The sequence below is a fragment of the Lagopus muta genome, chromosome 9 (genome assembly GCF_023343835.1).
Source record: "Lagopus muta isolate bLagMut1 chromosome 9, bLagMut1 primary, whole genome shotgun sequence".
Lineage (NCBI taxonomy): Eukaryota > Metazoa > Chordata > Aves > Galliformes > Phasianidae > Lagopus > Lagopus muta.
In genome coordinates this window covers 11,223,276-11,249,968 of record NC_064441.1, presented here as the reverse complement: position 1 = coordinate 11,249,968, position 26,693 = coordinate 11,223,276, and the positions used below count along the sequence as shown (strand labels likewise).

The window sequence follows — 26,693 nt, the reverse complement described above, 5'->3', positions numbered from 1 at the left end:
TAGAGCCCTCTCCTGGGACCGCTGCTTTTCTGCCTATGCAATTCAGTGGCAGGAGATCTGGACGTTTGCAGCTGCCTCTGGACACAGAGCAGAGGTGTCCTGCAGCCACCAGCAGCTGCTCTAGAAGGAGGCTGGAGCCCCACGGCACAGTCCTGAGGGCTGGCTTTCAGGAAGCCTGGCTCTGGTTTCTATAAGTCAGCACTTCTCACTTGGGCAGGCCCAGCCCTGTGTTCACAGCTCCATCCCCTCTGTCAGCCACCTCGGTGAGGGCCTGTGGGAACCACAGTGGGGCTGTGGGGGAAGCCTGAGCTCTCCTCCTCCTCTGTGGATCTGGCACACACCACCAAGCTGCCGTCACCCTGTTCTTATGGGATTGCTGCAAAGGTACCTGCACCAGAAGGAGGGAAGCAAAAAGAGAAACTGAGTGTATGGCAGTTGTTTACTGGTGAACCAATTGAAGAGGTCCTTTCTCGGTGTGAGATGTGTTTATAAAATGTGTTTGTGTAGGAAACCCATAGGAAACCCACAGAACTTAGTTTTCTTGATGTCCTCAGTGAACTCACTCAGATTTAGCTACAGGGGTTTACTGAAAGCTGCTCCACAAATAAATAGTGAAGCACAAAATTAGTAACAGATAAACAGGCTGTGCTCAAGTGAGAGGAGAGGAGAGCCCTCTGCAGTGCTGCGGAAGGAAGATTCCTTGTGTCAGGAGTTTGCTTTGCAGAAATGCCTCACCAACGGATGGGCAAGAGGAACACATTTTCCACTGTTTTCTGTGGAAGCAGAGGGAAGACACATTGCTGTGTCTGGAGTTCCAGGAGTGCTTTTCCCACAGTGCTTGTCCCCTGGTGCTTGGCACTTCTCTGCTCATTTCAGAGGTGATTAGAATTGGGTTGAACTCGCTTTTTTCACCTCTGCTGTGCTGTTTGTCATCTCCTCAGGTGGGAGAAGATTGAAGCCTGGCAGCTTCCATGGGGAGCCAGCACATGGTGCTGCAGCTGTGCTGCTGTGCTGTGTGTTTCTGCAGCGATCCTAGTGCTGCTGCTGAGGAAACAGCTGGTTTCCTGTGCCATGGCACTGTGTCCTGGGTGAGATGCTCCTGGTAACTGAGCTGTGATCGGGGCAACAATTTCAGCAACAAAGTGTGGAAGGACAAAGCTCTGGGCAGCTTCCTGCTGCTGCACCAACCTATTGGTATCAGAGCATCCCCTGCTGCGTCCCACGCACAGCACAGCTGCCACACCAGCTTAGGCTGCAGTGGTTGATTTTGAGGAATTGAAATAAAAGAAAAAAGCAATACTCTAACCTATGTATTTACACGTATAGTGCACTCTTCCTAGCTTTTAGCAGATGAAGTTTTATTAGGGAAGAGGAGCGAAACTATAGAATCATTGAATAGTTTAGTTTGGAAGGGAGCTGTGTGGATCATGGGTCTGGTGCAGCCAGCTAGGGGAAGTATCTCAGCATCCCTCAACAGAAATAAAACACTGGTGCTGTGTTGTGTCCTCACTGGTGTTCAGTTCCTGCTGGAATTTTCCTGCTTTCTCCTGCCTGAAGAAGGCAGCATGACCTCAGGTCTCCAACTCAGAGTTGCTGAACTCTCTAATCTGCACCACGGTCATGTCCTTTGGGTCTATTTGTTACACTGGAAGTTCCTCCAGTTATCTGGTGTGATTCAGTGACCTGCATCATTCTGTGTGTGTAATAATGAGCATCGACCCGCACGAAAGGTCCCATTCATCTGAGTTGGGCTGAAATTAATTATAAGCTTGTAAAATTTCGTTAGCTGACAGTTTATTTACAGTTGATCCTGGTTGGAGCAGATGTGGTTTGCCTCACCGCTGAGCTTTCAAGTGACTCCTGAAAACTAAGTGCAGTGGGCTGCCGAGGTGTTTGGTTTGGTTCTGTTTTAGAAGTTGGTCTGTATTCTGTCGAGTGTGCTAACACGACACAGGCTGTAATAGAATGCCAGGGGTCCGTGTGCCCTGGGGTCCTGGTTCTGGCCGTAGCAGTGCTACCCGCCTGGCTCCAGCATGGCACAGAGCACTCAGTCCCTTGGCTGCTTGTCCCAGCACGGGGGAGCTCCCACTAGAAGAGATGTTCAGCTCTGCAGTAACTGCTCAATGTCCGGATTTTTCCCAGCTTGCCGTGTCCTGCCCTCCTGTCCCTCCCAGCCCCAATGGAGACGTGCTGTGCAGCCTTCTTCACTGCTGGGCTGAGGTTCAGGAAATCCGGGCTCGGTTCCTGGCCGTGTCACAGCCTGCCTTTGTGGCAGGGAGCAAGTCTCGGTCCTCAGGGTGTGTGACGTGGGCTGGCTTGCCTCAGAGCTGCAGGATGCCAGAGCCTGGGGTGAGCTGTCACCTCCCTGATTGACTCCATATGGAGGCCAGATATGTGGTTACATTTCTGCGGAGTCAGCAGCTGGGACCAGAGGCTGCGAGAAGATATCAGTCAAACATTTGATGGAGCCTCTCCATGCCTTTCTCACATTTACAGCGTGGCCATAAAAATCCTCCCCTCCTGTCCTTGCTGCACCTAGCTGCCTGCTGTGGCAGGTGTGCACGTTGTGCAGCTGGAACAGCAGCGAGCTGCACTGGGGCTTTGTAGCCTCCCACCTGTGTGCTGAGCTGAGGCTGCTGGGGGTGGCTGGGGCTCATGGCTGAGCGGTGCTTCTGCTGTCTCTCTTAGGTAATAATCCACGATGTCAGCGAGCTGACTGAGAAGCTGTTTCCAATCGTTGAAGCCATGCAGAAACACTTCAGTGCTGGATCAGGAACCTACTACAGCGACTCGATTTTCTTCTTGTCTGTCGCAATGCATCGGATCATGCCCAAAGGTAAGCCCCAGCTGAGCTGCAGGCACTGCCTGTATGTGTGTGCTATGTGAAATGCAGAGTTAACAGGCATCTATGAAAAGAGGCTAAGTCACTGGGTGATGGCAGGAGGTTTCTGTACCATACAGCAGGCTAGTGCTGCCCTCACACCTCAAAGTGTTAGAGAAGGCAGGACTGACCTGGCCACATGCAGCTGTGTATTTGTATGTGTGTTTTTACAACCTCCCTTCCCCTTGGCGTGTCAGCAGGAAGAGGTGCCACGTGCTGCAGCACAGTGAGGGTGCTGCCTGCCTGCCAGTGTCAGCTGTGCGGTTACTGCGCGCACCTTCCCTTCCTGTGGCTTTGATGAGCTCTTAGGAGGCTTTGCTGGTTAACAGCCACTGATCACTTACTTTCCTTATTGTGTTTTCACTGTTATTGAGAGAGGAAACAACAGTAAATCTGCAAGAAAAGGAGGTACCTGGCAAAGGGAGCTTGGTCCAGTTGCCCGACTTTCCTCCCCAGCTGTGTGCACTTATTTCTCCTAGGACCTACGTGCTCTGTAGCCTTGGATCAGTCAGCAGTTTTGCTGCCTTCCCGTCTCTCCCATTTTGTAGGTCAGGATTGTTTTTCTTATACTGAGGTCAGGGCTGGGAGAAAGACTGGAGGCTTTTCCTTAAGATTAGTGGCCAACGGTCACGTTGCTGTTGGCTTTTATTCCTTCAGAAGCAGAGTGCTGAATGTGAGCAGTCACGCATCAGTGCCACAAGGGCTGAGCCCTGGGGCACAGTGTGAGGGGTCTGTGCCCTCTGCTCAGCAGGATGGATCGCACACCCAAGCCCTTGTGTGGAGCTCACCCAGCCCTGCCCATGGGAGCACAGCTCCTCCCAGCATGATGCACGTGGTTTGTGTTCACTGGGCCGCCTCGGCGTGGGGTCTGGTCTGAGAGGGAGCCATTTGGGAAGCCCTCCTCATGAGAGTTACATACAGAGTGGCCTTCTTGGGGCCTGGTATGTCCTGTAGCCTCTGTGGTTTCACAAACAGTGTTTGCTTGTCAGACAAGGAGGAAGTGGAGCAGACGCTCCTTTCCTTCCTGTGTTCCCAGACCATCCTTTTGGGGAGGGTCACCATGCCAGTCATGCGCTGCAGAGGCCTGGGTCATCCCACTGCGAGGCCTGCAGCCCACTGCCCTGCTGCTGTGGGGGCACAGGCAGGTGGGTGCAGTGTCTGGGGGCTCTCTGGTGTCAGTGCTCCCCACGGCACCCTGCAGGCTGCCCGCTGTGCTGGTGAAGGTGCAGCACTAGCGCAGAACAGCCACTGAGCTCAGAGGTTCATTGCTGCTGACAATGGGAGTCAGGTTTTCTCTCTGTAGATTTACTCCCCATTCATCATATTCCTTCCTGAGTTGCACGGTGTCCATCCAAGAAGCAGACAGATATCCTTCTCCCTAGAGTCCTGGAAGGCCTCGTGCTCACCCATGCTCCATGTCTCCAGGATCCAGCAGCAGCTTCCCAAACATCTGCTCAGTGTGTGCTGAAGGCAGCAGATTGCTTCTGGCCGCCCTAGCAGCCCCCAGCTGCCCCAGCCCCATGCCTGGCACGCTGCAGGTACAGCTGCAGGCTGCACTGTGCTGCAGGCACTTGAAGCTGCCTATGAGCAGTGCAGCTGGGCACGTGGCAGCAGCCCGCTCCTGCTGCATGCCGGTGGCATCTCTCTTCCCTCGACTCTCTCAGCTGGCACCCACCACTTCCTCCGCAGCCGGAGCAGAAGCTTGTGCTGGCTGCTGCCCAGGCATAACATTTCCTGCAATCTTGCCACCACAAATTTCAGGCAAAGCCTTTCTCTTGCTGAGCTGTGAGCTAAATGTGGAGGACGCTGACTTTGTGGCCATGTGTCACTCGTGGCATGGAGCAATGGGGACAAACTGAAACATGAGAAATTCCGCTTACCTATAAGAAAAAACTACTTTTCAGTGAGGATAGTGAAGGACCAGGCCCAGGGAGTGCTGTGTCTTCTTCCTTGGAGGTCCTTAGAGGTGAAGTGGGCGATGGCCTGGGCTGTGGTTGATGTGCTTTGGGCACGGGTAGGACTGGGCAACCTCAAGAGGTCCCATCCAACCTTGGCTGTGCTGTTATTCTCTGGTTTTAAGTGAATGTGCTGTACCCAGCTCTTTATTAGCCTTTGGTAATTTTTTTGTCTAGTGATGTCTGCATCATGAGTGCTCTGAAGTCTGTTGAATACAAATGACAGCATTAGTTCTGTCTAGTTCACTTGCCCTGTACCTCTGCTGCATCTTTACTGTGTGCTGAAGACACCCATATTATACAGTCTACCAGCCAAAACCTGTTCAGACATACTGAGATGTCTTTCCTTGGTTCACCAACTGTGGGCAGTTTTGTCTCCTGAAAAGCTTGCTTGCTGTCTGTCATTTTGACAGGGGCTTGCAATGGCCTCTTTGGCACACAGGATGTATAAAGAGGCATTTTACAGTTTCATGAGTTTAGTTTTTGTTTCAGAAGCTGCTAGTAAAGCTGATTTATATTTCCCTTTCAAGGGAGGTCAGATGCAGAGCGGGGTGCCTGAAGCACTGGGTGATTTACGGCCTGGCAGGGCTTCCCAGCCCATTCCCTGCTTCCCGGCCGTGCAGTGGGGCTTGGCAGGAGGCAGCAAGCATACAGAGGGCTGGCAGTGCCCCAGGGCTGCTTCTGCTGCTCTGTGTCTGCAGGCTGGGCTGGGTGCCTGCTTCTTCATCTCCACTGCAGCTCAGCCACCTTAGATGTGAACTGCGTGAAGAACTGGCAATTCTACTCGGTCTGTATTCTTACCCACCTGTTTTTATGTGCAAATGTAAGAGCCTTCTGACTGGGGACAGGGAGGGCTATGCATTTGCTGTCCCCTGAAAACTCATGCATGGCGTAGGAATGGTGCTGTGCTCCCAACTTCCTTCCTGGCCTTGCCTCATTTCTCTGGAAGATTGGGGAACCAGTCCCTGATAGAAGCCGCTTTGCTAAGGTGGAAGGTAAGTGTTTGAAGCTCCATTTTCCTGCACTAGTGTTTATTTATTCTGGTGCATTTTGGTTCCACCTCACCCTGTGTCTTTGCAGGTGTGGCTGGCTCCTGAGCTTCAGCACCAGTTTTTGTAGGACCTGGATTTAATTGCAAGCTTAAACACGGTCCAGCAGAAATGAAAGCAGTGATTTGAATATTAAATTCTCTCTTGTGTGTTTGTTTGCATTTGTGTCAACGTCTGAACGTTCTTGTGAGAGCTCAGAATGTTTGTGTTTAAGTTGCCTGGCTTTAGGTTCCCAGGTTCATCGTTTTGAGATGAAATGGCATTTCTGGCCTCTCATAACTTAGTGCTTTGTTTGAAGCTGCAGGTCTGGGATGGTGCAGTGACTTTGCAGATTGATGGTGCTCAAAAGCTGAACAGCAGTTGTTTTATTTTTAAAGATCTTTGTAGAACATATGCATGGCAGTGTGTGTATTGCAATGAGAGTAAATGTTTTGTGCCACTCAGCTGTTCTGGTTTTCACTGCTGCTTTGGATCCTTGCCACAAAACTTTGTGTCTAAAACCTGCAGCTGTCAAAGTATAATATAACAGCCTCTTAGCTGCTGTAAATCATGTAACTCTCTTGCCTTTAATGTCTTACACTGGTGGAGTTAACCTGATTTAAACCAGCTGGGGAGCTGGTATGCAGTGTGCAGCAGCGCAGACTGCGTAACTCTCATCTGTGCCTGCAACTCATAAATCCTGTTTCAATGCAGCATGGCCAGGCCTGAGGGGCTGGGGGAGGGGCGGTGCATTTCAGTGATTGTGAGATGGAGAAGTGCTGGGAAAGTTACAGAGAGGATGAGCAGGGTTCAGTCTGAGGAGGAGCTGCTAAAGAGCAATGCCAGAATGAAATGGTCCCGGGATCTGCACTGCTCAGGCTGGAGAGGCTGTCTCTGAGCTAGAAGGAGAAACTAGACTGGCAGGGAGTAAGGCGGATAAGCAATCCATAGTTGAGCAGCTCTTCTGTGGCCCAGCTCAGGTTGATGTCCCTGTAATCCTGATGCTACAGGGCTTGGTCTCAATGAGCCTTAGAGCAGGACCCCAGCCCTTGGCCCCGGAGCTCTCAGGGAGAGCTGTCTCAGCAGCATCCACCTTCCTCATGCTGCCCCTCTTCAACTCATACATGCTAAGCTGCAGCCACATCCTGGCTGTGTGTGAAAAAGAGATGTCAGTCCTTCTGTTTCACTGCCCCACTGCATTTCCATTCAGGTTTTCTGGTGTCGGATGAGATCATCTCATGCCGAGGTGCCATGTGGCTGAGGAGAACGGCTGGGGAGAGCAATCAGAGCTGAGGCAGATGTGTGCTTTGTGATTTCTGTGGACATGCAGCCGCTGGAGGTAGCACAGCACGAGAAGTATTGCTTCTCTCTGGTGTTGCATTCTCTCTACCTGCTCAGCTCTCTCGTAGTGTCGTCCAGGAAACCTTCCCTGCTGTCCCCAGTGAAAAAGCAGCTTTCTTCTTTGTTGAGTGATCACATAGGCTCTGCTGGTTAGAGCTGCTGGCTCTTGCTTCAGCCATGTTTTGAGGAGGGTTTTTAGGCACAGGTTTTTAGGCCTGGCAGTGAGCCCCCCAAACAAGAGGAGGTGCTGCTCCATGGCAAAACTGGTCCTTGCATAAGCTACCCAAGGCCTTCTGCATGGTGCTGTCAGCACCCCACAGCTGAGCTGGAATGTCCAAGTAACAACAAGGCAACAGTTAATCTGGGAGCCAGAAAGGATGATGTAGTGGAAGAAGCCATAAGCAGAGCCTGTTTGCTTTGGTTTTGCGGGCTGTTTGGCAACAGAATCACTGTGTTGGACAAGAGGGAAAGGAGCAACGAGGAAATAGGACTGGATGACAAAGTGAAATCCAAGTTAATTTTGTCTGGAGCTTCTGCAGTTATCTGGCTAAAGTTCTCAATGAAGCATCTCTGTGGCTTATCTCTGTTGACTGGACCAAAGGAAATGTATCTGTTGGCTGCAGGGGAATCTCTGAAACTCAGCTTGGAGGTAATGTGTCATGTGCAGTTAGGGTATTTAGCAGAACTTGACTGAAGATGGCATATGACAAACTGGAGACAGCAGGGTTTCCTGGCTTTAAGAACAGCTGGCGGCCCTCCTGAGGGGGTTAGCGTCATCTCTGTAAGTTAGCTCCCTCCTCCCTGCCCAGCACGTGTGGGGAAGCCTTCGGGGTTCCTCTCCCACTGACAGCTCAGCATGGAGGCAGAAGCCCTGACAAAGCCTGAGAGGTGAGCATGGAGTGGAAAGGGCCCCTGGGCTGTGCTGTTCCTGCAATGCAAGAGGTTAGCCCTCGTGTGGCATCTTCCAGGCACTGGTGAAGCCCTGACTCATTAATCTTGGTGTTCTGGGTGGGCAGGGGAGGAGGGCAGCACTGTTTCTCTGAAGCTGATGGAATGCAGCTGAGCAGAGCTGTGGCTAGGATTTCTGCATAGAGAGCAGGGTGCCACAGAGGTTGGGTCCTTGCTCTGCTAATGAGGCTCTGTATCTTCACAAGGACAGTTTAGAGCAGGATGGAATGTGAATATGTTGTTTAATTCAGTTAACAGAATCTCTTACAAGCACGTATCAGGCTTGGAGATCTCCAGAAAAGCAGCTCAACAGGATAGTTCCTTCCTCCTTGTGCCCAGCCTCTTTACTGCTTTGATGTCTGCTGCATCCTAGACATGACCCATGTGTATGTGGGAGGCTCTGAGAGCAGGTATCAGGTGTGAAGCTGGGATAAAGGGTGTCAAAGTAGCAGCCAGGGGATGAACACCATTCAGTTCACTCAGTTTTATGTACTTGGAAAGCAGGGGGCCAAGGAGGGGAAGAGGGTAAATTGCTTCCTTTAATCAAGTGTTAGGAATCTGAGTAAGAGGCTAGATGTGTTGGGAAATAGTTGAGAGAAAATATGCGGTGAGAAAATACCTGACGTAATTATCACTACTGAAATTGGTGGGGTGATGCTTCTGACAAAATTATTAAAATCACCAGTTGCAGTGTTTGTTTAAGAAATGTGGAGGGAAGCAGGAGCTGGGTGGTGCTCTGCAGGGAAGACACAAGGAGGTGCACGCTGGATGCACACCCAGGAGCCTGATTTCCAGGTGCATCTGGTAAAGGCTGTTCATCAAAGGCTCATAAGGAAACCAAGCAGCAGTGGGAAAGGTTGGTAAGTTTTCATATGGCTAAATTAAGCGATCTGGGGAACAGAGTGAGCTGGCCATTATGCACTGCCTAAATTTACAGCACGCAATGTGGTGTGCTGGGAGAGGTTCTGAGGAAAGCAGTGGCTTTGTGCAGGAAGGAGTTATGGAGGGGCCCCTCTGCTCTGCAGACAAGCTGGCTGAAGGCTCACAGCTGGGGCTGCACAGCCATGAGCTGCAGAAGCAGAATTGTAACCAGAGGCATCATGGTTAGCAAGAGGCAGGCAGACAGAATAGGCTGTTAGTGCTCTGTGGAGCTCCTTGCTGCCACGTGTTGTAGGTGCTAAAATTTATCTGGGCATATGGAGATCTCTTGTGAAAGAAAATCACTGGAGGCTGCTCTGTGATAGATGTTGTCATGGGGAACAGGGCTGTGTATCTTGGGGTGATGCAGAGCCAGCGCTGGCAGGTGAGCAAACTGGGAAACATGGGGAAATGGCCCCAGCAGGGAGCTGTGCTGCTGGCTTTGCAGTGGGTGCCGTGGCCTGGGACGCAGAAGAGCCAGTGATCTCCCCTGGGCTTGGACTCTGGGGCAGATCATCTCTCCAGCTCATTATCTACAGTTATCCTGGTTATTAAACGCAGACCAGATTGCAATGATGTTTGTCCAAACTGCCTGTTAATGACAAAGCCACAAATCGTTTGGGAATTGGTATGGCTTGGAACAGGCTCCAGCTGCTGGCTGCAGCTCAATGGAGGGGACAGTCTCCCACGAAACTGCTGTCTGCCTTGTGAGTGCTCTGGGAGTCTCAGCCTGGACACGACAGCCTTTGTGAGCTGCAGCTTGTGCTTTTCCCACAGAGCTGAGTTGGGAGGAGGGCAAAGGGCAAGGTGTGAATGCTGCACCAAGCTGTGCTGCATCAGCTGGTGGCAGCAGTGACAGCAACCCCTGCAGGAAGACAGGCAGCAAGAGGATCCTGTAGCTGCACTGGTAGCATTTCAGTGCCCAGAGTAAGGCACAAGCCTGGCCAGGTGCTCACAGCACTCCTTGCAGTTAGTGAGAGGCAGTGGGCAATGTGAGCAGCCTTTCTATCAAGCCATGGAGGACAGGGTCCATGGGGAATGTTCCAATAGGATAGCAAACACAGTTGTCTTCTGTTAATGCAGTTGTGTGAAAGCAGGGATGTAGTGTCCCGAAAATGTTATACCTTTGTAAAAGGTATTTTTTGCCTTTGTGAAACATAGATTTGTGCATGTGTGAGGATTTGCAATTGCAGCTGCAATACAGGAGTGCCCAAGTGGGTCTGCAGGTCTTTCTTTGTGTCTGGAGTGCAGATAACTCCGTGCAGCTGCTGGTTCCTTGCTCAAGCACCTGTTTGCAGGGAGTTTTATGGAGTGATAATCTGTGTCACACACAGAGGTAAGCATCAAAAGTCTGTAATGTAGAGGCTGGCAGACAGCAGCATGAACTCCTCCTCTTCCTTCTGTCAGCTGTGCAGCAATGTCTTGTACGCCGTCCAGTCACCTGCATAATTCAGTGATTATTACATTTTAATAAATCACTGTTTTCAGAGCACTTCACTACTGGCCTTTTGCTACTGGAAGAACTGGTATCTCTGCTGAGCTGCGCTGTGTCAGGGCATCCAGTGAGGCAGCAGCATTGGAGTGCCTGCATCCCAGATGCTCTGGGCCTGACGATGTTTTTTGGGAGTGGAGATGTTGGTAAGAGGCATAGGAAGTGTTGGTCTATGCTGGAGCCATCTCCGTGGCTCCACAGCCCTGTGCTCCCATACTGCAGTTCCCATGGGGTGCTGCAGTAGCAGAAAGGTTTGTTTTCTGGCAAAATGTTTCAATTTATACCGGGACAGAGGGAGAGCTGATGGTGTCTGGTGTGCTCACAGCCTCTCTCCCTGCTTCACATCTCAGCCATGTGTGAAAGAATCAGATTCCTTCAGTCTCTGTATGAACTTGTGTGTGACAGTGCTAGTGAGGAAAAGAGAGTGAAGAAATGGATTTAGAAGCAGTAGGGCAGCAGTGCCAGCCATTGTTTACTATTGGGGTAATCCTGTTGCGATTTGGCAGTTGTTTGTGTGTTGTATTTGGGGTGCAGGCATCAGCACACCTCCAGTGACCTCCTCAGGTAAGGACTGGAGGCCTAAGTGTGGCAAAGGCACGCAGTGCTAACCCTGCAGGACAGGCACCTGGCTGCCGGGCCCATCTGCTCCAAGTGTCATGGGGTGCTTGGCGCTGCTGGAGCCATGCTGGCAGCGTGCTGCTGCTCACAGGGAGGCTGCCCTGGGGATGATGTGGCTTTGGGACAGCGGTGCAGGGCAGCCCCAGTGCCCATGTCCCGCAGCACCATCCCCGCTCAGCCCAGCACAACCACAGCCCCTCTGGGAGTGTCACTTCTCGTTACTTCCATCGGCTGCCCCTCGCTGTAGTGCCAGCATCCATTATTTGGGCTGTCCTAGATCTGTCAGGCCAGGGCAGGAGTGTGTGGTGATTTCACCTCCTGCGGAGAGACAGGGGCTTGTGTTGGCCTGGCTGGGGCAGCTGTTTTGGTGAGTGGTGGGGGGGGGCTGTAAGCTTCCTCCTGGTCCGTCTGAGAGAGGATTATTCAGGGAAAGAGCATGCGAGCTGCTGGGACGCACCCTGTGCTGAAATCCCAGCCCTGCTCAGAGCTGGACCAGCTGGGGAGAGGGCACTGCTGGCCCTCACATCTCTCTGGTGGCTCTGCCTCAGCTTTTAAGGGTTTTGCAAGGAGAAGCAGATAGTACCTGCGGCTCCACAGCCCCTTCCCCCCACCGTTAAGATGTGAGATCATTTATCTTACTGCATCTATTTTTTGTATCTCTTTGGTTTCCCTTTCCATCTCACCCGCCCATTACTTTACAGCTTGCCATCCACGCTGCTTTATAATCTATGGCAACCTGAAATTAAACCTTATTCTGTCTGATTATAAGGTTTCCTGCTGCTCTAACTCCAGCTCCAAGAAATGTCTTCACGCTCCTCCTCCAGTGGCACTGTGTAGTAAATACACAGCATGCAGTGTGATGGCTGCACCCTGAGAGCCGCGGGGTGCTCCTGGCCCTGCTGTGGATCTGGGGGACGTAAATGCTGTCCCTTGAGTTGGAGCCAGGCAGGATGCAGGAGCACGGACGGAGGCGCTGGGCTAGTGGAGCAATGCTGCTGGGGTCCTTGCTGCTATACCCAACGCTTCAGCTCATGTATGTGCTGCCCCAGGACTTCCACAATGTGCTGCAGGTTGCTGAGCCAAGCTGCTACCTGCCTTGGCACTGGGGCTTCTGGCTGGAGCTGCTGAGCTGCTGAGCTGTGCCAGTGCTGCCATTTGTGTAGCAGGGGTTTGTCATCTCACTGGCAGACAGCCTAATTTTTTAATTAGCTGATAGGCAGAAATTGCTGTGAAGGAGCTGCTGTTCTGCTCCACTGGGTGCATAATAGGTGTTAGAGAAATCTGCTTAATGACATTGTAAGCCAGCCGGGGCTCTTCTGCCTGCCTGGAAACGTCCTCCTTTGCCTTGCTCACTTGGCTCCATACCTGCAGGTCTGCCCCTTGCCCTACTGCTGCTCTTTGAGCCAAGCAGGGAGGCAGGGATGTGGCTGGGAGCTGCTTCCAAGCTGCTGAGAGGCACAGCCCCAACGAAAAGGGCAGGCAGAGCAGACTGGAAGGATGCTGCAAGGAGAAGAGGTGCTCCTGCTCTTGGCATGGCTGGGGGGCCAGCCTTGAACCAAAAGGTCAGAAGCCAAGCTGGCCAGCCCCGCTGAAGCAAGTTTTCTGGGCTGTTTATTTCTTGGGGAGATGAGCTGCAGAGCAGCACTCAGTGCACTCGTACCCCAGATGTGATGGGGACGGCAGCAGGTCCCGACCCACACACATACGCTCACCCCAGCCTCACCCCCTGCCCCAGGGTGAGGCTCAGTGGTGGTCAGCGGGGCGGCAGCAGTGACGAAGACTGGAAGCGGAGGAGCAGACTTCATCTGCCAAGAAAATAAGGCCTGGAAGGGGAGCACACAACAAAACAGGAAGCGCTCACGGCTCTGTGACAGAAGAGGGAAAGCTGCTGGGGAGAAGGCGGGAGTGCAGGGTGAGCAAAACAAAGGAAGCCTCTAACAAAAGGCAGGCAGAGGAGTGGAGCATGGCTATGTAAGCAAGCGGTGCGTGGCCGCATCTGGCTGACTGTGGCTCTGCTTGGCACTGCATTGCCCTTGTACCCTGCAGCAGCTATGACAGGATGCTCTTGGCAGCAGCTGGCCTTGCCGTTCAAGTGTGCAGCCAGCCTGGGCAAGGCTTGCACTCATTTGAGGCTCGGCCCAAGGTTTGGCTTTGCTTGGCTGACGGGCTCATCCAACCCATCCAGAGCCAAGCTTTGCCTTTGCATCTGAGCGTGCCAGGATCTGAACCAAGTGTGCAGGCACAGTGCAATGCCTGCAGGTAGTGTGTGGAACTGTGTGCCTTGAGCTGCACAGGAAGAGCGAGCTTTTGTCTGTTAGGAGAGTAACTTCTGGCTGACAAAAATCATCAGCAGAATCAGAGACGAAGTCAAAGCAGTGGGAAATAGTGAAGAAGAATCTGTCCCGGTGTGCTCAGCATTTGCAGACCCCTACTCTGAGAACCAGGGCAGCCAGCAGGGGACACTCCTGTCCCTTGGCTGGGTGGTGTCACTACTGGCTGCAGCCACTGCTCTCACTGCAGAGAAGTCTGAGTTGTTTGCAGCCAGCACTGCACAGAGTGAGGATTATCCCCTTGTGAGCCTGTATATCACTAGTAGTCATCATACACAGCCTGGTGGAGCCATGGTCTTGTCTGTGAGCAGTTGGGGTTGTGAATAATAAGACTCAGTCCCAAACAGATTTTTCAGGATAAACAGACTCTGTAGCCACACGGTCCTGCTCAGGCACACTACTGCAATGGAGTGTGGAGAGCATTCACCCCTGCATCCTGGTGGGATGTTGTATTGCAATAAGGGAGCTGGGATTGTGCTAAGAGACCATCAGTAGCTGAAGAGCAGCAGCAACTCCAGGCTGCTTCAGTCTTCTTGTGTCTTCTAATCTGAAGCTGTCATAAAGCACTGCTGGATTTTGTGCTGTGATGTGGCAGCTCTCCATCATCTGTTACTTGACACGAGTTGTTCCTTTCACTAATTTCCCCTTTTTGCAAAGTGACATGATTAAGGTGATTGCAGGAGTGGTGTGCCCTTGTTCCAGATCTCTTTATTTTTGGGTGGAGGACAAAGTTTGGAGTGACCATGGTAACTGCCTGCTACTGGACTGGATGCTGCAGTACTGGGCAGACAGCACATGCTGGTAGCAGAGGCACAGGAGCAGGAAAAGGCAAAGTGCTGCTGAACAGAGCTCCTGTCCCATTAGGTTTCCTGCTCACTGCATGTGCTCCCAGAGCAGCCAAGGGAAGGGGCTCACAGGCTTATGTGCAAAGCTGGGCAGGCAGCTTGGGAGGGTGCGTTGCCCTCGTGTGCAGCATGTGCTGCTGGGCTGGCACAGCCAAGGAGCATCCTTCAAGCTCCGTCTAGATCAGCCAGAGCAGCTCCTCCTCCTGTGCACCTCAGCTGCCAGGCACGTTCACTCAATTACTCAAGGTAAATTGCCTTTTTTGAGGAGAGTGATTTGCACTTGAGGGATGCATTGCATCAGACTTGTTCCAGAAGCTGCTTTCTGCCAGAGGTGCTCCTGATACTGCTCAGAGCAACTCACCCAGCCCCTGGGTACGCACCCAGCACTTGTCCTCATGCCTGCACCCCTCTGCCAGGTCCTGGGGAAGCACTCTGGATGCCAGCACACCTGGAAGTGACCTCTGTCTGTGTCCCTTTGCTGGACTGAGGCTCACAGGGGAAAGAGGAGCACACACATGAGAGAGGCTCTGTACCAACATCTCTTCTGCTTTGGAATAGCACTGATTCCCCCTCTCCTCTGGCAGCCGAGCTCCAGTATGAGATGTCTTGGGCACTGCTGCTGGCTCTCACTCCTGCACAGCAGGAGAGCAGCAGCTTCCAGTACAGCAGGCCCTGCTCTGGGATCAGGCATTCCTTAAGCCAGTCTTCCAGCAGCTGAAGAGAGGCTCTGAGCTGGAAGGTTCCAGTCGGCATGGCAAAGCCAGGCGTCGGTGCTGAGTCAGCTCTGCAGCCGTCCTCTGGGGCGATGCGTCCCAGCCTGCAAGGCCATGGCTTGGTGGGAGTGTGAGCAAGCCTGCAGGCTGCAGCCCTCTGTGGCTACTGTTAGGAGGCTGCAGTAAAATATTACAAGCTTTAATTGGGGCCAGCCTGTGTCGTAAAACTGTCTCTGCTAATGGAGATCTCTGTTTTGAGTGGCTTAACTCCCCTTTATGCAGAGGGGCTGAAAGAGTCACAGTTGAATGGAGCAGAGGGTAAAATATATCGTGGCAAAGTTAGAAAACTCCATTTCTGAGCAAAACACTGTCAGTGTTTTTGCACATTTCCAGCTGGACCCCTCCAAGCAATTTGTGCCAAAGAGAAGGAGAGCATGTGATTCCTCCACCCCCGTGTAGCAGTCAGGGTGAAGTGCTTGGTGTAAGGACAAAACACAGTGATAAATCATGAATATTAGTGCCTGGCCCCTTGCCAGTCACAGACAGCACTCGCAGAGATCTCATCTCAGCCATGAATCTGTTCGTGCAAGCTGCATCTGGCAACACAGCGGTTAGTGTTGCCCACGTTCATCTTTGTCTCAGTGTTGCAGTTAATGCTCAGTTAATGCTTGCTTAAAAAAAAAAAAAAAAAAAAAAAAAAAAAAAAAGTAAGAAAGAAAAAGAAGAAGGAAAAGTACTCTGTGCTCTCTGTCTAATTTGTTAGTTTTTCCCTGCAGGGTTCTGCCAGCCCAGCATGCGGACCAGAGCAGGGTGCTGGTGCTGTAGCAGACAGGGATGGGAAAATGGAGGAGACAGGGACTGAGAGTTTCCCCCCGAGCTTAGCTTTCATTCTCAGTTGTGATTAATTGCAGTTAGTGCTCATCTGTAATTTTGGAGAACAATCAGATGACGTGCCTTGTGGTTGGTTTAATTGAAACCCGATGAGCCAGCTGAAGGCTGCTGCGCACTGGGGTGAGCTGTGCTGGAACGCTTCCTGCCACAGCCAGGGCTGGGAATGGTGCCCAGAGCATTCCCCCGGCCCTGCAGTGCTTGGACATCTCCGGCTCCTCTCCCTGTTCAGGCTGAGCTTGTGCCATACCGTGCTGGAGATGTCTTTCTCCTGGTCTCGAGCCACGGGTTTGATAGCTTTGAGGTGAGATCTGGGGGCTCCTGCTCCATCCAGCAGTGCTGTCTTTGCCCCTCACATGAGAACAAGTTGCAAGCTGTGGCTTTGTGACCTGGTCTGGATGTACTTGAGGGCAGTGGTGGTATGGATTTGAGTTTTTGCACTGCTGTGCTATGGACTGCTCGGAAAGTTCATGCTTAGCTCGGGAAAAGCTTTACCAGGGAATTAGATTGGAGTATTTGGGATCCACATCTCGTTCCCTGTTTCAGAAATTCTCTGCTCTGCCTATTCATCTGCTCAAATTGTGCTAGCAATTTCTAAGGCAGTTAGGAAGGCTGAGGGAAATTGCTTTCGGGTCGAGACCTGCTTTAGCTTGTGGTGAATTACTATGCCTGGGTTTTAAATCTTTGCAAACAGAGGATTATGGTGGTGGTAAACATGAGGTAGGCCTGGGGATTGCCATTCTGTGGGATGAAGTGAGCGTGGCCTTCCCCTTCAGCAAATAGCAAGTGATGAATGGTTAAAAAAGAAAATTGAGATACAGCCTGGATTGTAGCTTAGATACTGTTTCTCCTTGATTTATATTTCTGCTTTGATACTTCACAGACTAGGCAGTATATTTCTTCCTCAACCTCGTGGGCTTTTTCCATCTTAAACACGGACAGCGTGTTAGATATGGCCAATTGCTGAGAGCTTGGGATTAATGCAGGATTTGCAAAAAATTCAGAGCTGCTGTACAGCCCAGTGTTTGCCTGAAACACAAACATGAAGTGATGAATGCATTTGAGATGGAAGAGTTACATTCCTGTGCTGGAAGATAGCAGTGGATGCCTGGTTGCTCTCATGGTCTCCGGATCTCCAGTCCCAACATTTGCTTTGGAGGTTGAAGACAGAGCCATTTCATGATGCTGCCAGCAGCACAGTAACAGCAGGCAGCCTGTTCCCCACACAGGGAGGGCAGCGGGTGAAGAACCACATGGTGTGAAGCTACAGCATGGGCAGAGCCACGAGAATCGTGGAGGTGTCTGTGCCCTGCTTTCCCAGGGCACCAGCTGCCCTGGCCTGGGGGATGCACACAGATGGTGCAGACCCACAAGCCTGGTGGGGGGAGGGCGTTTGACATGGTGACACACAGGGTGACATCCTCCTATCTGGAAGTACTTGGCAGGAGGAAGAATGAGGCCTTTATTTTCTGATAACTAGGAAAACAGTGGTGAAAGGCCCATCTGGCCTGCAGAAAGCTGTCGTGGCACCTCTGCGTGGTAAGTGGGGCTGAGAAAGGCTGACAGGCTGTAATCCAGTTAGTGCTGAGTGCAGAGCATCCTGACCAAGGTTCTCCTGTCACAACACAGAAATAGCTGTGCTGTTACCTACCACGGTGGCCCTGGCAGCCTGCTCCCGTTACTCTGCACACCTTGCTGCTGCCCTTGGGGATTCCAGGCAGGGCTAAGCTCTGCGGCTCAAAGAGTGACCATGGCTTTGCCCAGGGCTGGGGGAGCCTGTCCAAGGCTCTGACTTCTCACAGCCTTTGCATTTGGTGCATTTCAAGTGGCCTGCTGCAGCCCGTTCCTTAAACCCAGACTCAAGGGCAGACAGTTTTGACAAGGGTGGTGCCTGTGGGGATGCCCATGCCAAACCAGAGGAGCTAACTGTGCAGGTGTCCCTGAGGTGCACTGAGGCTCTCTGACTTAGTGTTGCTGTCTGCCATGGGAATCACTCCAATGCTTTGAGCTGGGGAGGCTGCGTGGGTTGGAGCTGGGAGACACTCATTGGGTTTGTAGCGCGAGGTGTGCGTGGGATGTGGCGTGGCTGTCTGCAGGAGCACTTCTAGAAAAGGAGACAGTAACTGTTAAAGTTACCTCTTGCTTCTCTCAGTCGTGTGGAAAACTGCTTTTCTGGAAAAAAGGAGTTGGTAGAAGCAGAAGGTCACCAGAAGTGTTTCTGAAGTAAGGCGTACCTACAGTACGAAGCAGTGAATGCCATCAGAATTTGGCATGGCAGAAGGTTGGTAGCTGGATCTAGAGGTTATGGCTGGATCATTGCTGCCCTGAATCAGCTGAGTCGGTGCTGAGTTCACCAAATCCTCATTGGGTGCAGTTCATTGCACCACCGTTGGTAATTGCTGGTTAAGGTTTTGTCTCACATTACTCATTTTTCCTCTTTGTGCTTTCAGAAATAACACAGATCATCCAGGTAGACTTGGACCTGAAGTACAAGGCCAACATCCGCGACCTGTTTGAGGAGTTTGACAACTTCCAGGAAGGAGCTGTCATTGGGATTGCCAGGGAAATGCAGCCAGTGTACAGGTACAGCCGTGTGCCCAGGGCACGAGTGTGGGGAGGGGGGCTTTCACATTTTCCATTTTCTGTTCAACTTTGATCAGTCTTTGGAACAAAATCTGGGGAGAAACAGTCTTTCTGCTGTAATCCCTGCAGGGGAATTTAATTTGAATCTTCCAGGCCAGTCTGAACAAATTGTGCAGTGTGGTGTGATTTCCTTGTTCTCCCACATTGTCACAAGGCTTTCAGAGCCAAGTTCCTGATAACAAGTGTCTAATCCATAAATAGATTCATCACATACCTGTTAGAGGTGTGTTTGGCCAGCCATTCCTGTTCAGGTGCTTTGTCTGAAGCTTGGCACATTAATCTGTGTGTTTGGAGTCAGAGGTTTGGGTTGTGAGTACTGCTGCCCTGCCCAAGCAGCAGGGACACCTCTTGTTGCAGGCAGACCCAGCACCAGTTTCAGCCATACTCCTAGACTTCCACACATGTTTTCCACAAAATACCTGAATTGGCATTTGGGGAATCCCTCTGGTGTGAGGTTTAGGTGGAGCAGCCTGCATTCTTCTATCATGAACTCCTTTACAATGTTTTGAGCTACCTGTGAGAAATCTTCTGGGAAGTGCCAGAAATGACCAGCAGAATGGAGAGATAGCAAGTGCTGTAGCTGTAGGTCTGTAGGTCCTTAAGGTTTGACCCTGTTTTCAGTTGAAGTGCACATTTTATTGAAGATCACCCAGAGAAACCTAGGGGGGGATAATCTTGTGACCTGGGCTTGTGAGCGTGCAGATAGTCACGTGTTGTGCTGTGCAAATGTTGAGATTTTGCTCAGAGCTGTAGGAGGCTTTAGGACTTCATCACTCCCAGAAGAGACCTTCAGCCACTCAGAAGCAGCAGCCAATTCTGGCTCAGCTATTTCAGCGTTCTGGTGCTGCTCCATGGTTCATGCACAGCTCCAGAGCTGCCTGGCAGAGGCAGGCTGCCTGCTTTCTGAGTGTGCTCACAGTGGATTTGTTCCAGCTGTGCTCGAGGGTTTATTTAGTGCTGTCTGTGTTTGTTGTGAGACGTGCGCTAGACAAAATCCCAACTAGGAGTTCTGGAGGGGGATTTTCTGTTCACACACAGATAGTTGGCAGTGAGAGGTGAAGGGGCTCTCCTAGGGCTGCTGGGAGCTCCAGTGCCCTGCACGGACTGGTGTGGCTCCTGATGGCTCACACTGCATTTCGCTGCCAGAGCACATCTGCAGCAGAAGTCAGGCACAGCCTTCTGCCCCAGCGTGGTGTCTCTTATTAACCCCCCTGCTGCCACTCAACTTGTCCCCGCAGAGCCACATGCAGTACAGTCAGACTGAGGTAGAGGGGTGGGTGGATGTGGAGTCATCTTCAAACATCATGGGATGTTCTGGTCCTTAGAGAGAGTATGACAGGAGAGAGGTTCATATTTGAGCAGATGCTGTGCTGAGTGGGATCCCCGACCCCTGCTGCAAGCAGGGGGTACAAATGAGCCCAGGAACAGCAGCCCTCCCAGGCTGTGTTTTGGGGCTGAACATTCTGTTGGTGCAGTTTTGATGTTCTGGGTCAGTTTGGGCTATGTTATATTTTCCTTGTGGGTATTTCTAGGCTGGTACTTAAAGAAGCTGATTTAACTTAACGTGTGTTGTTCCAAGGATGAACCTCAGTTTTATTTCAATCCAGAGTGAGTCAGATCTTGAACTCAGGGTGCCTTAATGACTTTTCAGCTGAACTGAGTTTGAGTGTCTGAGATGGCTCAGCTAGATTTGCTAATCCTAATGGAAATGTTCTCAGAGAAAGATAAAAAAGCTTAAGAGCTCTCTCTGCCTTTTCTTTCCTTACTGGAAGCCCCAGTAATGAGATCAATAAGTGAACCTCGTAAGACATGTCCAGCATCGCTCTTGGGCAAGGGCTGAGCTTGGAGCAAATGTGATTTAGCAGAAGATGCAGTGTGCTCTGTAGGCCTGGTGTGGGACAGTCTGCTTGCAAAACAGAAAGCCATCCCTCTGCACTGAGCTGCACAGAAGGGGGGAAGCTGGGGCCTGAATGGGGCCCTGTGGGAGGCTGTTACTGGGATATGAGTTTGATCCTAGCATCTCCATTCTGAGAGCCTTGCTCAGCTGCTGGTGTCCCATGTAGCTGTTCATCACCAACGGTCAGTTCCTAGAAGCCCCAGCCAAATGATGAGCATACTCACAAGTGCATTTCTGGTTGCTCCTACTTCAGAAAGAAGACATCTCTGTGCTCCTCCTGGCTTGTGGGCTTGGCACTGAGCTAGAACCAATGGACTGCAGGTGCTGAGTGCTCCACAGTGCAACACCACACCCAAAGCACAGAGGGCTCCTGTATCCGCTTTGGGTGCCCTGGTAGGATTTTGGTGCCCAGAATGGTAAATCCAGTCCCAGCTAATTACATCCAATTGTTAGAGCTTAAAGTAGAATACAGAGAACAGCTACAGCTGAGCACTATAGTGGAGCTGTGTTGGATTGTGGGCTTAAGCCTGCCTTGCCCAACAGGGCAGGTCCTTTTTGTTAGCAGCATAGCTTGTAAGAGTTAAGCAAGCGGGGTAAAGTAAGCATCTGTTTGCCTGCAATTAGTTTGAGGTGTTATTGCTCCACATTTCTGCCTGTGTACGGATCAGTCTTGTGTTATTTCTGTATGTTATTGAGCGGGGATGGTGGCCAGCTCCTGGGATGTACAAAGGGTAACCCTGGGGGTGCCGAGTTAAGCTGCAGGGTGCTCGGCTGAGGGGGAGGTCTGCAGCACAGCACAGACAAGGCAGGGCTGAGCCGTGTTGTTAGCAAATACCTGACCTGAGCTGACCCCATGCTCCCCGACCCCTGCTGCAAGCAGGGGGTACAAATGAGCCCAGGAACAACAGCCCTCCCAGGCTATGTTTTGGGGATGAACATTCTGTCGGTACAGTTTTGATGTTCTGGGTCAGTTTGGGCTATGTTGTGTTTTCCTTGTGCTGTTTTGTTCTCCATGTGCAAACAAGTCCCTGGTATTTCGTGTCAATAGGTCACCCTGGGAGGGGTGAGCCTCCCCCCACAGGTCCTCTGCACTGGGGGCTCACACCTCCTTCTTCCAACGGCTTCCAGAAAGCAAAGCGAGCTGACAAGGCGTGAGTGTCTCTGTAAAACTCTGCTGTTTTTACACTTCTAGCAAGATAAAAATGTGCCCTAGGTGTGAAGCAGAGGTGCCAGCTCCAGCCCTGTGATTTACCATGCAGGCTGGGAGCATCAGCTAGGATGGGGGGGGAAGCACTGCTGGGGTGCGGGGCAGCTGGGAGTCTGTGGGACCGTCTTGTCTTTCCCTCCCCACTTATGCAACTTTCTGTGCACCCAGCTCTGCCTGTGTGCTGCCTTCCCCTGCCTATGCTGGAGCTCAGAGCTTTTCTGAACTGTTGCTCCTGACGAGCATTGGACTGAGAGCTCCAGGCCTGGGGAGCCAGTTGCTGCCTGTGAAAGGTCTGTGTGCCTTCTTCCCCTGCCTTACATGGTGGTAGGAAGATGGATGGAGATCAGTTGGTTCACCGGTTGGTGCTCAGTCTTAATGCTTGTTATATGTTCAAGGCATTTTTTTTAATGATACAGCACCTTCTGAGAAGCAGTTCTGTTCCGTCCAGCTGCCTGCCTGCTGCCAGTGCAGGCTGTGCTTTCCAGGCAGTGGCTGGGACTGCACAGTGCTTTGCTTCTAGGATAGGGCTCCATGCAGCACGGGATGCAAATGCTTACAGGAAACAGGGCAGCAAGAGAACAGCAGATAGGAAATGTCCCAGAGCCTGCCAGCACATCCTGGAGGTAGGGGAAACCTCCAGACAGCAAAACAGGATGGCACTGGAGTGTTTCCATTCAGTTGACTCATGCTGAAACAATGCCCGGTTGCTGTTTGTCTTGGACAAATGTGTTTCTGTGAGCAAAGAGATCTCCTGGCCCTCCTGCAATGCACGTGCTAGGATTTAGTTGTTGCAGAGGCAGTGCTTCAGCCTGCAAAGGGCTGAGTACCTGCAATTGTGCCCTGCTCCAAAGAAGTATAGCACATCGAGTGTGGTGGTGTGGTATTCTAGGCTCTTGTCTGCAAGCTCCTACTCCCTCTCGGGATGCAGACAAAACCTCTTCACAGCACTAACAGACATCTGCTCTTGTGCCTGCCTTGGCCAGGACTGGGACCTCATGCTTCAGTGAGGGAGGTTTTGATGGAAAGATTAAAATCTGCATCTGATGTTTGTCTAATCCAAAAGGCTTTCTGTGCAAGGAAGTGCTTCTGCACAGTCGTAATCTTAATTTAAAATCCTGTTGTCCCCTGCAGCATTTCAGCTACTGAAGCATGCTGGCAGTGACCTGCTTACCAGACTGCAAAGGGCAGGTGAAGATGCTCTTCTTAAATATTTATGTTGTGCTGGGGCTTCAATGCCAGATTCTGAACAAATTTTGAAGCCCACTCTCTTGTGCTCTGGTGCTGGCAGCTCTGCTAAGGAACATGCAGGCAGATGTTGCATATGCATCCTGCCAGCAGGTTGTCAAATGGACAAGCAAGTCACTGTTCCCAGGACATGTACTGGATGTATTTGTGATCTGAAGAGCAGCCTGGCAGCACACCTGAGACTCCTGAGAAGGTGGTAGGGTCTGCAGGGCAGGGCAGGGCTTGTCTCCTTGAGCTGGTGCTGCAAATGCCCCAGTAGCCGAGATGCTGAAGCCCCCACTTGGCATAGCTTAGAAGGGAGTACTGGGTTCTGATGCCTCTTTAGAGGTCTCAGATCTTCCCAAGTCCAAGGGACTGGGGCTGGAGAGGTCACTGCTGTCTCCATTTCTCCTCCTTGGTGAAGTTATCACTGCTGGCCCTGGTAACAAAAAGACATTAAAGACGAAGGCATCTTGGAAATCAGCAGTGCTGGAAATTAAAGAAGTTCTTCTTGCAGGAAAGAATGTCTACATCAAAGGACACCTACTGACTACAAAGGACTGACACTTGAATCCTTTTATAGCTGCAAGGCCATTTGTCTTTGCTTCTGCCTAAAACCTGGGGAGAGCAAATAGGGTGTTTTATCATAGGAGTCAAAGGGGTGAGAAGCGTTTTTTCTTTGTTTTTTCTTACTGTGGTCATGTGGGAGCTGCTGTAGCTGCGTTGTGTGCTCAGTCTCACAGGTCTTGGTTGTGCTCTTCTGCATGTGCTTGCACCAACCAGGATCACAGACCATACTGCCCTTCCTGCAGCCCCTTCTGCTGCTGGAGAGAGGGGAAGCCTGTCACTCCTGCAAGCCAGGTGGGCTTACAGCCACACGAATAACCAAGAAGGTAACCAGGGCTCAGCCAAAAGCCACAAGGGGTAAAATAGCCCTCAGACATCCATTACCTCGGAGCCTGTCACCTCTGGTGTTTAATGTTTACTAGAAGCTTAGTGACAGCTGGATTAAGTCAGTTTGTCAAATGTTTTGAGAAAAAGAGTTAGCCTGGGCTGTGAGCAGTCTAATGCTGGTCCTGCAGTCAAACTGGGCTGATAGATGTCTGTGCTGAGACAGTACATCCTGTACCCTCTCTCTGGATTTGAAAAGAAAAAGCAGAGTTGACAGCTGCCAGCAAGGTGGAGCTGCTGAATTCCCTACGTGTCAATTAGAGTGGTGGTGGTGTTTGTGATATTTAGGGCTTCACAGCTGCATGAAAACAGTCACCAAGTAAAGCCAGAGAGGGGTTGTAGCAGAGTGCAGGAGTGTTGCTTGGGATCAAGCCTTCTGAGTAAGGAAATAATCATCTCCAGAGGGCAGCTCCTTCTGCCTGCCTTCTCTCCTGGCTCCACGGGCCCCTCATACAGGCAGGCTGCCCCAAACTGGAGGCTTTGCCCTTTTCCAGCTGCTTTTCCCCTGGGGAGCGGGGAGCTCTGCCTTTCTCAGTCCTGTTGGAGATGGCAGCAGTTTGCCTTTCTGTGTTCTGCCAGGCACAGTGACGCCTGTGCTGCCAGCAGCTCAGCTGGGAGGCAGAGCCAAGAACCCGCTGCACTTTGGGTTGTAAACCATTTAGAGGATTGAACTATCTGTAGCAAGTGCTGCTGCTTGATGTGAGGAGGAAACGATTCTAGGAATTCTTTGGCAATTACTACCAAGAAAAAGCCAAAATTACAGAACAGGCAGAACCTGTAAGGAATTGGCAGCAGAATTGATTTAAGGAATTCAGCATTACTTTCTGATATCTGAAATCCAAGAAGGCAGAGGTTTTCATTGCGTACATCTGTGCACATCATGAATATGTAGCACCCGTTTCACTTACTCCCACTGCCAACTGAACTTGCAATGTCACTTATAAACAGTGAATAAATTTGGCAAGATCTAACAACCACAAATGTGCATCGATTAGCATGAGTGCTATTAATAATATTAGCACTATTATAGTCTCTTTTGAGATACTGGATGTTGCAGACCTTTTTTTTTTTTCAACAATCACAATACTTGTGTGTGTGGGTAAGGCAGCTGGGATTCTCCAAGGCTGGGGCTTCTCATTCTTCCCTGGCTGAGAATTTTGTTGTGGTTTTGCTGTAGGATTTTCTGTTGGTCATCACACACAAGACCGGAGTGTCAGGTGAGCACATATTGGTTACTTTTCCTGTACTTGTCTTCAGCTCCTGAGTTTCTCAGTTTCTGCTCCTGAATGTCTCAGGTTCAGAGTCTAGAGGTAAGTATCACACCACTGGTATCTGTCCATTCCCACGGAAGCGCCCACCTGCAGGAGCACTCAGCTGAGCAGGGATCAGGAAGGGCAAGGAAGAGCCACCCCCCATCATGGTCTGCAGTGATTGCTTGTACTCCCTTAGCCAGGGTGGGAGCAGCTTGCTCCTTCTGGGGACAAAGTCTCCTGCTGCAGGAGCTTCCTGCACTTGCCATCGGACCTTCAAAAATGGTCTCAGACTTTCCCGGAGTGTCCCAGCAGCTCCACGCTCCTTCAGCCTTCCAACTCATCTTTTTAGGTGCAGCAGCTGCCACCATCCAGCAGAGAGACATCCCCATGCTGCCCGTTTCTTCCATGGGCATCTGTTGGTGCCAGGTGGTATGAATGGGGTTTTTGGGTGCAGCTCAGTCCTGTGCTGAGTATTTGGAAGGGAGCAGGGCACTGTTTGGAGCTCCGAGGTGATTGGCTGAGGGCAGCTCTGTTATTTGCTGCAAGCACAGGCATTTCTTTCCATAGTGGAGTGTAGCAGAGCAGGTTTGCATGGTACAGATATCTGTGACTCTGTGCACCCCAAGAGAGGCTTTGCAGGGAGCAGGGCCGTGATACCTGCAGGGTCTCAGCAGATGGTGAAGCAGATGTGGCTGTTCTGGCTGCCAGGGCCTGGTGCCAGGTCGCATCTACAGGCTCCTAACCGGTGCTTGGTGGAGAAGGAATTTCCAAGGAACTGAAGCTCTTTGATAGAGGAACAAACAAACAAAAAGCAGGAAATTGAGAGGCTCTGCTGCATAGCTGAGATGTTTCTGGAATGGTGCATGGGGCCAGCTCCAGGCAGTCTGCTTGGCAGTGTCCTCTCGAGGGTTCCTCAGTGCCCGCTGCTCCCCGGGGCTCAGAGGCAGCCCCTCTCCATGCAGGCAGGCTGCAGTGGGCTGTTTCTGGTCAGCAGTCCTCCAAGCAGGGCAGCATGTGCTTCACATGTTGGTAGCAAAAAGCATTGCACTTGCCTCTATTAATCACCAAATAATGACCCATGTTTGCAAGTTGTTACTAATCAGCCGTTTAAGCAAGGCCATTTTCAGACCGCTGAGTCCATGCGGGAATGTAATCACCCAGCATTGATTTCCTGCTCCAAGTGCAGCCTTGCAAACGCTCGGCATGCTGACTGCATTCTGATAGAGGCCACTGCTGTACAGACATCATTTGTGTGCTACATGAGAGATTTATCAGGAAATTACTGGAGTCTCATTGAGGGACTTAGTCCTTAATTTTGTCAGTGTTTCCAGGTGATGGAGAGGCCTGGATTGGACGGAGGGCTGGGAGAACCCAGGCAGTACCCCAAGTGCTGGACCCTGTGGCACATCCCTGCATGAGCTCTGTTGCATGGCAGTGAAGCTGGGATTTCCTTGTTACACAAGCTGCTCAGCTTTAGCTAAGGCGCTCTGCACCAGGCTGGTACTGAACCTGTCTCCTCAGCTCCTTAAAAGGTTTAGCATTTGCACATGGGAAATCAGCA

General features: G+C 51.4%; 1 protein-coding gene across 1 annotated transcript in view; it reads left to right on the top strand.

Moving 5' to 3' along the window:
- Positions 1–26,693, top strand: part of XXYLT1 (xyloside xylosyltransferase 1) — a 35,879-nt gene that overhangs the window by 1,828 nt on the left and 7,358 nt on the right. The window contains exons 2-3 of the mRNA XM_048955488.1: positions 2,689–2,836; positions 18,408–18,540. Of these exons, the coding sequence (XP_048811445.1) occupies positions 2,689–2,836; positions 18,408–18,540 (281 nt within the window). The remainder of the gene's footprint in view (positions 1–2,688; positions 2,837–18,407; positions 18,541–26,693) is intronic.